Consider the following 13024-nt stretch of genomic DNA (forward strand, 5'->3'; position numbering starts at 1 on the left):
AGCTCTAACCGGTTATAAATCAATGGCAGATGGATAAAATATTACAAAAACACATACTTTTTTCTTGTAGCCTTCTTCAGATGCAACGTCCTTATAAATCATGTCAGTCTGATATTGGTGCTGCAGCTAACAATTATTTTCAGTATCAGTTAATCTGCAGATTATTTTTCAATTAATCATTTGGCATACAAAATATCAAAAGTATATTATATCCCTTTTAAAATCCTTTAAAAGCCCAAATTGCTAATTTTGTCAGACAATCCAAAACCTTAAGATGATTAATCAGTTATCACAACAGTTTCAGTTTAATGATCTAATAATGAATTTATAAACTACTTATTTCAGCTCTATATGATAAAACATTACCATCAAATAGAATAAAAAAACATGAATGATTAAATAATTAGTAGGATTTTAACATTTCATCACATAAGCCAAAGGTTTAGCAATGCATTTGTTTAATTAGAGAGAACACATGTAATCACGTTTTTGAAAGCAACGCAAAGCTATTTGTTATAGCCTATAACGACCAAAGTGATACAACAAATTACTGCCTTAAGTTATGTTAGTAAACATATTACTTTTTTAGTAACAATCAAAATGTCATTTTTATTATAGCCATCATTACTTAGTCATTTCCATCTAATTAACTTAAAAGGGGAAAAAAACGAATTATCTGAATAGTCATAATTACCTGCATGTACACAGCAGGCATGCTTCCACATGGACAGCGTACAACAGAACTGTTATGATGTCTCTCTGAATTGTCTTGTTTGGTTTCCCTAATCTACCCCCTTGCCTCAGCCACACACATGTTGACTTTACTTTAGGATTCATACAGCGGCTCTCAGGCATCTGCACAGGGTTAAATACAAGAGTCTGTAACAGCGACAGAAAGAGAGAGAGACAAAGACAAGGAAAGAAAGAGAAAAACGAAAGAAAGAAAAAGAAAAGGTCACAATGTTTTTATGTGAGCCTCCTTTACAAAATACGGCTGCTATTTGAGCATGGAAAACAAGTGTACTCTGAAAATACACATATTGAGATTGGCGTAAAATCCCTTGCTTTTTAATATTTGATGCCTTGTTAGAAGAGCGAAACTGGTGAGGTGTTTGTCTCTGTTGTCTCTGTTGATCTCTGGCACACCGGGCCCTGTGGGAGTGAGCTAGAGAGACTTGGCCGCAGACATTTTCCTGAAGCCCCCAGAACAAAACAGGCAAGTCTTGACAGTCTGTCCGCCACCGAGTCGTCACACAATCAGTTGCAGGAAACCAATCCCTAAATAGCAGTGATTCATCTCTTCATCACACACAATGCCAGTACACAGTGCACAAAGAAGCTCTCTCTTCCTCTCTCTCTCTCTCTCTGTCATACCCTATCTGTCTCAACCCCTTCCCCCCAGTGTGGTCTCTCATGCTGCTTAAAAATAAGTGCTTCTCCCAGCTTTCTTTGCCCTGTGATTTACTGGCAGTGTTTAACTGCAGGGCAGCATCTTTTATTGTTACATGATCTGGGGCTGAAAGCTGACAAAATGGAATCTCTGCAACTACCTTTGTATCTAGAGTAAGTGTATGTTCGGGGCAAAGTAGGGAGCGGGTGGAGGAATAAAGAACTTGTGTGAGAAACGTTTGTCTACGTGCAATTCAAATCCTCCCAGCCTCCCGGTGCTGCTGTGGATGTGTGTGTTTGTCATTCCACTAAATGGTTTCTTCCTTGATGGAGCAAGTGCCATCTCAAGGGAAAGGGTTACACCACACACACAAACTAAAGCGCTCTGAGACTGGCAAAAAGCTCAGAACATTAGTGCAATCCATTTGTGAGAGGTAGAATATATACCAGGCACGATTGTGCGTGTGTGTGTGTGTTTTTTGTGTCTGTGTATGTACGCATGTTTTTGTGTTGCCATGATAACTCTTCTCTTAATGGCAGAGAGCCTGTTGCTGCATTAGACAATCCACTTCCTTCGCTTGCTTTTCTTTGCAAAGATAAATCTCATTCTGATATGCAGTCAACCTGCCTGGCCTCGCTGGTGACTCTCCACACTTGCATTTGGAACAATTGTATCAGTATAGTATGTGACCAGATCATCACCAGTGGATAATCAGCCTAGCACAGGCCCACACAACAGGTTCGGTGTATAGTTACAGCCTTGATGATCCATCAAGATGACGTGTGAAGGTCAGAGTAGTCATGACCAACACAGCTGTCACATCTCCTCCCAGCACCCTCTTGGCTAACTGGCCTTCCAAAACACTCAGCACAAAACATGGCCAAGTGGGGAGCAAAGGGGCCAAGGCCAACAGAACATGCCCATAACCCAGGCTGGGCTTGTATTATGACATGATTACGCTCCATACAATAACACAAGATGTGGTGAAGAGGTGAAATAGAGCTGTTTTGGTGTAATGACAACTGCAACTATGACAAAGGAATATACCCCGCAATGAAAAACGTTATGACGTGTATTAGTATTGGCTTTCAAGATTTAATTCAACACCAAATACAGCCACAGTTTTAAATGACTACCAGCTCAGGAAAATGCTACAGTGGAGCTGTGTGGAGAGCAGATGTGAATCCACTTTGATTTCAACCCCTGTGTGCGTGTTTGTGTGTGCGTGTGTGAGTGCGTGTGCGTGTGCATGTGTGGAGCTTCTATTAAATGGATCTGCTGTCTACTTGATCAAGGGAGTCAATAAAGGGCCAGTGCTGTCAAAGCCTCAGGGGTAAGTGTGTATGCACATATGTGTCCGCGTGTGTCCATGTGTGTCCGTGTGTGTGTGTGTGTGTGTGTGTGTGTGTGTGTGTGTGTGTGTGTGTGTGTGTGTGTGTGTGTGTTATGATCAGAATTTGAAGTACTCTGACAGGTGAGTGATTGAGTGCTTTCATTTCCCTCCAGCGACAACAAGACACACACAAACACATACATAGATAGTACACACACACAAACACACACAAACACACACACACACACACACACACACACACACACACAGTGGAGGATGGAGAGGGAGAGAGAGCCAGAGAGAGCTGTTGTTTCCTAAAGGATGCTGCTCCTGCCTGCATGCTTAAATTAGCTCTAAATGTTTGGATTACACACGGGAGCTCTCACAGAGGATTTAGCAGCCATAGCCTGGAGTCCAAGGGATGTGTGGATGTTTCCATCTACACCCAAACACACATGCGCACATACACAAAAAGTGTCATGTCTCATGCAGATCACAAGCATATGTCACTCAATTATCACTGACTATATTCTGTAATGCCGTGGCAACGTTACATGAGTTACATCCATCTAACTCAGACAAAAGATGAGGAGATAGCAGCAATTAAAAAGCAACATGCAGCTCTAAATGGTGTAAACAGCAGCAACACACTTTCATTCACCAGGTTTTTGCTATGAGGGGACAGTGTTTCCACAATACACTTTTTAAGAGTGCAGTCTTGGCTTCTGTTGGTGGGGGGAGGATAGGATATGCTAGCAGACATAGAGACAGAGAGAGAAAGGAGGAGAAAAAGAGAAGGGGAATGAGGGAGGTCAGCGCCCCCAGTCTCAGATAAAGGCCCTCACCCTCCCTTCTGCCTCGGCTTTCGAAGCCCCTGCCAGGATCGAGAGGCGTCTCACGTTACAGCTGTCTCTCAGTGTCATCGTTCAGAAAGAGAGAGCGCAAGCGAAAGAGAGAGAGACAGACAGACAGACAGACAGACTGTGAGAGAGACAGAGAGAGGGGGAAAGCGGGACAATGCCAAAGACCGAGTGGGGCCAGGCTTTCATAGCTGGACAAGAGAAAAACAACAACAGCAGTAGGTTTAACTGCGTGAAGAAGCCCTTGTGGTTTGGCTGCGTGGTGTTTTTTTTTAATAAGTAAAGTTAATGCAACATAAATTTTCACTACTATGGGGAAGTGTTACGAAATAGCTGAAATGGGCTTTGACCTTTTCAAGACAAATTATTTCAAAATGTAGTGTGAAGAGGGTTAGTCAGATCATTTCCTCTACACCACCTGGGACTAACTGAACATTTCCTTAGAAGAAAAGGGGGAAATAAATGTTTTAACACCTTGTTTAGGTCCTGTGTGAACAGAGAAAGAGATGGCAATAACTGTAAGGCTGCGTGCTATGGGGCTTTTGTGGATTAGACATCGTTGAGTCGCCTCTCTACACATATCCATTTTTAACTTTAAAATGCTAAAAACAGCAGCTTGTCCCGGGTCCAGTAATGACTAATCCACTGACTGCTAGCATTTCAGCCTGCACTGGTAACAAGGCAAGACCATGTAGGTCAGTGCTGAGTTCAGTTATATTGAGAGAGAATACTTGTTCCTTTTCTCTAACTTTTTTCAGGAGTGAAATAAAGGATGCCCATGAATTCCAGATAAAAACTTCATGAAGGAAAGGGTAGTATAGGAAGGGTGCTGTATATGCAGATTTTTTTAGCGCTTACACAGCTGACACAGTGAGAGCTGATTGTACCAGTGCGGTTTACATAAAACATGGTTCTGAACAAATACACATATAGCTGCTTTCCTATTTGTTTTTTCTCTATCCTTGTCATTTCTCATGGCGTTCCTTAGGAGTTAAAATATTTAAAATTCTGGCTTAGCTTGGAGCAGGCTTTGCCAGCACAGCTAAAATAAAAAGCCTTTGTGGCAGCAGTGACCAGATTTTAAATGCTGAAGCAGATCAATAAACGGGGGCTGTCGAGGAGGCGCAATCTCATGCATTTGTGTGTGTGTGTGTGTGTGTGTGTGTGTGTGTCCTGTCCCTATGCGTAAATGCCTGTGTTCTGACAGCAAGTGTGTGTGTGTGTGTAGATGTTTGTATCTGTGTGTCTACGTGCGTCTTATCGCCCACCAAGGCTCACAGCTCCCCTGCCTTCTTCAAGCGATTCTATAGTATCATCAAGAGCCCCCCTGACCCAAGAGGCACACCAATAAAGAAACCAATATCATTCCCATTCCCACATCCGAAACCTTCTTCCTATTTCTTTTCCATTCCCAGTGTCCTTTTCCCATCTGAGCGCAGCCAGCCTAGATAAATTGCAGAGAAAAGTGTAAATACAGGCCTCATTCTACAGATTGAGAATGGCAAGGTGTGGTAAACATCAAACTAGAAGGTTTTCCAGACCTCCTCGACATTTCCATAATCAAGTTCCTGCTGAAACAAAATGATGGGCACCTCGACAAGACAGAAAGGAGGGGAGAAAAACAGCAGACAACATTTTGCTGTTTTTTATAGGAATACAAAACCCCTTATATCCCGTTTATGCTGTTTTAATACAGGCTATTTCAGCTAATGTTAAGAGACACTGAGTGTCTTGGTTTCAAGATAGCCAAATAGCACTGATTTCTTTTCAATAGCAAAAATGCATTCATAATGTTGCCATATTTTTTGTTTCTTGTCACTTTTAGGTTTTATAAAGACCACATAAATGAATGCTTTCAGCTCACATAAAGGGATAACCTTCTCAGCTATGTCTTAACCGCATGAATAGGTGATGGATACAAACAGTGAATTATTAGGACATGTTTGAATGCTGTTCTATGGCTCCACAAAACGAGAAGTACATCTGTATTTTCGCCTCTGCGCTAATGTAGAAAACAAAAACAGCCCTGAAGTGGAAGAATCATCAGGACCTTTTGAGACTTCATTAAAAGAAACTAGCCTGGACTTTCCAAACAAGGCATCTCTTTGGAGGGGAAAATCAACCTTTTCACCTTGCTGGTGGAAAAACAGGCATCCCAACGAGACAGAGCAAGCACAAACAACCTTGACTTTCATCAAGGAAATTCTCACATTGAATGATAAATAGAGGCCCAGGGGACGAACAGCAAAGAAGCAGCTTATCGCCTTTCCCTCCCAAATTTGGCCGCTCTGTCTTCTGTCTCCTGAAAGTCAACGCGGGGTGACCCACTTGTACTTTACACTGCTTATTGTTTGTAAATTAATCCACCATATGTAATCCACACAGAAATGTAGAGACAATCATACTGGGTGTTGATTTGTTTAGTCTTAATTAACAGTTGAGATAGTTCATTTGTTTCTACAACAGGAGGCATATGTGCATTAACTCCTTAGCTTGACTTTCAAAACATAGATGCATTTCTCATTATACAGACACAAGCAGACATTTCTGCTTGAATACAGACAGAATATTTGAAGAGGCTCACATTAACAGTCGCCGTCACTGAGCATGCACTTTAGACAATTATTTGTGTACCCTGATGATTATCAGAACATCCAGGCAACATGCAGCGCTACCAAAATAGCAAGGTAACATAAGGTTAGGTAGATCATCTGAGAGCTAACCAACTTTCCAGCTGAGAGGACATTAACCTGTGAGGCCATGTAAACACGTATCAATACGTGAGCCGCCTGCATGGGCCTGTAACACGCACACACAAAACAGTAGGCCAAGACAGACACACAGCAGAACCAATTTGATCTGTAACAATAAGAGGCATTATCAATCTAATGCCTAGAAGCTTTTAGGGCTTTCGCTAAAATGCAGCGTCTTGTCAAAGGACCATTAGTTCTTACAGGATTAATGTCTTCTTCAAAAACATCTGTTTAAAGTCGGCCGTTTCTTGGTACATTATTTCAGCTATCATTTTTGTTCTCTTTATGTGCATGAACATTTATACGTAAATGGATGACTGATGGCGAGGGATGAGGAAATATGATCAGGAGTCTGTCTTACATTAGTTCTTGAATCGTTTGGTTAACACAGAGCAGACCTCTACTTCCTCTCAACATTTCGCAGCTCTGTGTCAGCGCTAACATTCAGAGATTTGACAGGGCTTCCAGATGGCCATTATTATCAATCGATTGTTTGTAAGTCTAATTAATCTCTGTCTAAATATAAAATCAAAGTGGCATGAAATATTTAGGCGAGGAGTAATACGGACTTTATATAGCACTTTATAAAAACCATAAAAAGTATTAAATAAGAGTATGGTAATGGAAAATTATTATTTCTCCGTCATATCAATTTAATTTTCATGCTATCATATCTAAAGCATGCATGATTTACATTTGGATATATCTTGTCACATAGAAAAAGTCAAGGCTTAATCAGCAACAAACTCACTGTTAGGGATGTGCAACAGTGAAATATAAACTAACGTTTTGAATAACTCCAATGTCAATACTGATATCAATATGGATATACATTTTAGTTTAATATCCCTGTTAAACTGTACTGTAAGTATGATCCTTGGCAGAGATGCAAACACCTGATTCATTCAAATTTCTTAATAACACTATAGTTTAAAGGTTTCTGAAATCAGTCAGGGGGATAAGCACGTTTGGTATTGCATTCACTTTTTTCTTGAATTGTTTTACGAAAAAACAGGTGATCCCTTAAGTGTCGACTGTCACACGGTAGCCATAAGTGAAAACTAGTTTTGGTTAACATCAAAATGTGGACCTAGGCTCAACTTTATCATCACAAAAGTTGATGATTGTCAGAAAAGGTTATTGGTTGTCACATCTAACAGAAATACTGTGCTACAGCAGAAATCAATTTAAGTGCACACTTATGCACTTGTAATTGAGAGATGAATCATTCACATGCCCGATACATTCATTGTAATATCACTCCCAGTACAAAGTGATACTGTAACATATTTTAAAACGAGCACTGCCTCATATACCGATGGTCGATACATCATGCACACCTAATAAATCTCACTTCACTTCATTTTTTAAAAGAACACAAACTATGGGTTTCCTCCAAAGCCAAAAAAAACAGATAGTCCTATATTCAATAGTAAAGGATTATAGAGAATACAGCCATGTGTGCGCATGGGATTGTCTTCTCAAAAGCTGTCCAAGTTCTGTCAGATTCAGCACCCCCAGACACAGAGCTCGTGAACCTAATTTCACCTAATCAGCTTAGTCAATAGCAACCGTTTGCTGTGACTTTGGTAGACATGCAAATAGGGCTTAACTATGTCTATTCTTAATTCCTGAATGTTCAAGTCAAGCGGAAGTCCTCCTTTATCTCTTCAAAAACAACAGTTCCAATTTAAGAGAGAGGGAACAAGAGAGAGAATAAAACTACAGCCCACAGTTGATTTTTTTTTTTTCTTGGCATGGCAAGAAGAGACATCTCTGATTTGAGTGTGCTTGAGGTAGCACAGTGTGCTTTCATTTCAAACCAACATGGCAAACAAACTCTGACAGATTTGTTCCCCTTTTTTCACTTTTGCTCTTGCTCACTCTCTCTCAAATTATGGGAAAAAAACACACTGCACAAATATATTAGCACTTCTTGTTGGTTTGTATGTTCAGCTGCAGCACTTGCGCATACACACAGATGAAGACATAAACAAATATGCACAAACTGACGCCGACAAGCCGATAGTTAGAACAGTGATAGAAAACTGTGAGAAACTGTTCCGTTTCAATTCACTGATACTACTAATGGCTTCTTAGCTACTCCATGAAATCAAGCAGCTGTCACGTCGATGCATCAGCAGTGAGAGGAGGGAGAGCCATCCCCATAAGGACAGAGGCACCGCGCCTTCATGTTTGGCTAAACATCTGCTCCTCTGCACTCCAGCTTTGCAGCAATAAACGGACAAACAAAAGAGGTGGGAGGTTAAATGATCAGATTTTTCCATTTCAAACCATTTGTGCCGTTAGTTTTCTTTCCCCCTCCTCTTTCTTAAACTGATTCCAGGACATGGGGAGAAGAAAGTGAGATCAAGTCTTTCACTGTGAGGGACAGAGGAAATGCATTATCTAAAATAACACCTTCGGTAAGATGGATGACAGGAATTAAATACATTTCCAAGGGTGTCCTTTCTAAACTGTTGCAAACCCGTTGTATAGCTCAGTCAGAGGTGATTCAAACGTTGTGCGTGTAATGATGACGAGATACATGTTCGAGTATGTCAATCTATCAATCATACATCAATTCAACTTTGTGTTAACAACACCAAGACACCAATAAAGCTTTCTTAAAAGGGGCAATAAATACCAAATTAATAACATAATTCTTTCAAACAAATCTGCCATTCAAAGCATGTCTAATCAGGCTGTTTGGCAGCGACATCAGTTACATTTCATTTTGACTGCTCTTCCCTTATTAGGATTCTTGGTCATTAACATACTTCCTTCCTTCCTTCCCTCCTACTTCCTTGCTTCCCTCCTTCCTTCATTCATGTTTAGTTACGAAGATAAACATAAATCAGCACTGAGTAAACTTTTAAATCACATTTAACAACATATTAGCTCACAGATACATTTGTTTAATTGAGGCTGAGCCAAAACACCACCATTTCCACCTGCCTCTCCAAAAATCACAATCCTGACATATAGCACTACGTCACTTTATATTTGCTTTTTTAAAGCAAACGACTCGACCACATAACTGTCCCATCTTTAAGATAAAAATGGCTTCTGACAGTCTATTAACCACCTTCGTGTTCTTTCTATAAAACACACACACACACACACACACACAGGACTCGACCCTGCGTCTCATTTTTTTCCTAACAAGTCAAAAACTTTTGGTAAAACTTGCGACAAAAAAAACGTGGATCCATTTCCTTTTAAAGTAGCCTGTGTGTGTTTGTGTGAGAGAGATAGTAAGGGGGGGGAGGTAGACGGGGTGCTTAGTTGAGGGACGAATTTAAAATAACCAAGATGGCGAGAGGCTTGTTGTTTTGGAAGGGGCAGAAAAAATGGAGGATATTGTAATATACACAAAGGGATAAATTTCAACAACTCGGCCAAGCGGCTGCACTAGCTTCGCCTGCGTGCCTCTCTCGGTTTGAGGAAGCGACCGCGATAGCAGCAGCTCCCCGGCAGGCTGGAGCAGCAATAACACGAAAAGCTCAAAAACTCCGACCCGCTGTGGAGAAAGAAAACAATATTATACATCCAGGTTAATCCGAACCGACGGGGGTATTTGTGTATTTGTCGCTAATTGTTTTATTTTCGCGTCGAGGGGACTATTCAGACTGGATGGATTTTTAACGGACGGACCAACGGCTGTCCAGTGCCTCGTAGCCTAGTTACCACTCATTTAACGGTTACCGACGAACATCTAGCACAAAAATACGCCAACCAAAAGCAACAATCACACGGTTGACACAAGCAAAACACCATAAAACCCTTTAAAAAGTTGAATTTCTCAACCATTAAACAAGTTATCAAATGAACGGTGCGAGGAGAGAGAAGAAGCGGAGGGACACAAAGACGGTTCCCTCTATCAGGTCACCACTCACTCAGAAGAGAGAAGGAAAAACACTTCGCTTCGCTTTATAGTTAAACAGAAACAAACTTTACACTTTTGACCAAATGTACCGCTACCGAATACATTGTAGCGTAACACAAGAAACTATCCATTAACCAGTTTACATAAGGTGGAAAAAAGAAAGCCAAGAAAGTAGAAACGAAGCCAGCTCTCTACGCAGCTCATCGCCTGTGATGAGAAACAGCGTCAGTGAAATAAAACACTTACCTTTTTTTAGTTTCGACACTTTACTTATTTCCAACGTGGGCTTTTTTTTTAGTTCAACTAAACACTTCGGATCGGTCTTCTCGCCTTCTTTTTTTCCTTGGTCGGTTTTGGTTATGAAAGAGAGGTCGGGGACGAATGATAAAGAAGGGAATTGGGCAGTAATTGAGTCTCGGTGTGTGTGAGTGTGTGTGTGTTAGTTACTAACAGCAGATTGAAGGAGACTCTTCTCAAGGTTTATTCAGCTCCACTTCAAGGAACCGACCTGACGTCAGCTCACTACTGCCACACAAAGAAAACTTATTATTTGTGCAGCGTGCCGTTGTAAGCGACGAACACAGTTTATTGACCGCTGTTATTACTTTAAATGCGACATTGTCATTAAGCCTCTCTTACACACACATGCACTGGCAGGGATGAACTTTATTTATGATGTTGTTGTTAATGGCGCATTAGATACCATTGCAGACCTATGGCGATCATCGGCCACTAGTGTAAACAAATAATACAGAATAAACAAATAACCTGCATTGAAATTATTTATGTTTTTTTCCCCCATAAAACACATAACTTCAAATAACTTTGATCAGTTTGATTTGTTATTATGATGTCGATTGTGGTTTGAATGTAGGTGGATTTACATTAAATACAGTAGTACATCAAATTACACCTGTATGCAAATATTTTTGAAAAGTTGTACAATCCCCATCATAGTCCGTACAGCAACACTTGATGGTTTTATTTAAGAAGTAGATAAATAAAGTTGTGTTCATTATTAGTGAAATCTGAACCCAGGGAATAGTTTGCATTTCTCTCTTGTTAAATGACTTAATTGATCAAAGGTCTTCAAAATAGTTGATGATTCATTTTCTGACAGTCTATAATCGATTATTTGGCTCAAATTGGTATTATATTAGAGAAACTGAAGGCTTAGGTGATGACTAAGGTGGAATCATCAGTGATTATCTATATCTATTTATCTATCTATCTCTCTATTATCTATCTATTAAGTTGCTCTTTTCTCAGTACAGAGTCTCTAACATTCCTCATGTGTCTCAATGTTAACTGACCAAATGAAGATCCCTCAGAAGACGATACATGATCAAACAAATACAAATGAGTTTCACGCAGGCTGTAAATTAGAAGGCATTTGCCAAACAAAAACAGAAATGGGACAGATCTTCCTCGGGAAAGGATCAATACATTGCCCGGCAAAGACAGCCATCTGTGCCTAATTGTATGCTTTACCTCCTCTTCTGAACACACAATAAGCAACAGGCTGAACGCAGGCCCTCTGACCCAGACTGGGTTTCCAGACGGGGGAAGATTATTTCATTCAACTGGAAAACAACAAGGGGGTGGGGTAGTGGGGAGTTTTTTTTTTTTTTTTTTTGCAGATGGAGTGTGCAAACTGTTCTTATATGCCCCACCCTGATGAGGATGAGGATGGGTCACAGAGCCAGAGCCAACTGGTGTGTCTTTCTACGTGTCACACCAGCCCTGGTTGTATCCATTTTAACAGGTATTATACTGGATTAACAAACTGTTCACTGTTAGTTTATAGCCATCGCATAAATCACACACAAACAATGAACTCATTGTTAGCAGCGTGATGGAGTGTTGGTTTACAGGCACATTCATATTAATGCTTCATAAACATTACAAATGACCATAAATGTATCCTGTATTTTTTTTTTCCCCGTCTCCCTCCTTTTCTCTGCAGCTATGTCACAACCTTTCAAAAGTGTCACCCTGACAGTTTTTTGATGTTACTGCAAGGATTGCAAAGATGTTACTCGGGGATCATGTTTATGTATAAAAAGAAATAAAAAAGGGAAAAGGTGGTGGTGGGATGGGGGTGTGATAAAACATTCATGATCACCCGAGTTTGCAGGATGGACACAGAACCCCTTATTCAGCTTGTGGTGTGCAGTTAAAGCCATTTTATAAGCTCGCTCTCCATGTTCCTTGGTCATTGATTTTCTTCTCTGCCCCTTTCCATTACCTGTTGAGATGGGGGGGGTTGCTCTTCTTCAAACACACACACACACACACATACACACACACACACACACAAATCCTCTCTATCTGTCTCTAGCCACTGGCACCCTGGTGTATTTCTCCATCTCCTCCGCCTCTTGTAGCAGCAATGACAGGCCATGAGGAATGACAGTGGCTCTGTTTGTCATACAGTAGCAGCAAGACGCAAGGATTTTTAATTGCATTGGAGAATCTTCATTAAAGAGAGCACATGGGGGCGGGAATGGGGGAGAGGGCTGCATGGGGCGGCGTCGGGGGGCACTCTGAGCATCATCATTAGGCGAAGGCACTAGCAGCATAGAAGGGTGGGCCCTCTTTGCATGCACACTGAGAATGCCTGCCGTACCTCGGTCATTTGTAACATAATAAGTGCCAGCACAATGACTGCAATGCGAGAAAGCACACCACAGGGAAGAGAAGGGGGAAGGGAGACAGCATGTCTGTCTAAAAGAGGGACTTTTTTTGGTCTTGATTAGAAAGTATAATGAGCCACTAAAGAAACAGGAAAAAAAATAT

The 13024-nt window shown here is 40.9% G+C and overlaps 1 protein-coding gene across 9 annotated transcripts in view; it reads right to left on the minus strand.

Moving 5' to 3' along the window:
- The window catches only part of baz2ba (bromodomain adjacent to zinc finger domain, 2Ba), a 67690-nt gene extending 57034 nt beyond the window's left edge, over nt 1-10656 (minus strand). For 8 of the 9 annotated variants that reach the window (XM_083911089.1, XM_083911086.1, XM_083911088.1 and 5 more), the window contains exon 1: nt 695-777. In XM_083911089.1, coding sequence (XP_083767215.1) covers nt 695-715 — 21 coding nt within the window. In that variant the 5' untranslated portion in view covers nt 716-777. Of the gene's footprint in view, nt 1-694; nt 778-10471 lie in introns of those variants that run through there. The other variant, XM_083911083.1, reaches the window with a different exon arrangement.
- Between the last annotated feature and the right edge of the window lie 2368 nt (nt 10657-13024).

Source organism: Echiichthys vipera, assembly GCF_963691815.1.
Source record: "Echiichthys vipera genome assembly, chromosome: 1".
Classification (NCBI taxonomy): domain Eukaryota; kingdom Metazoa; phylum Chordata; class Actinopteri; order Perciformes; family Trachinidae; genus Echiichthys; species Echiichthys vipera.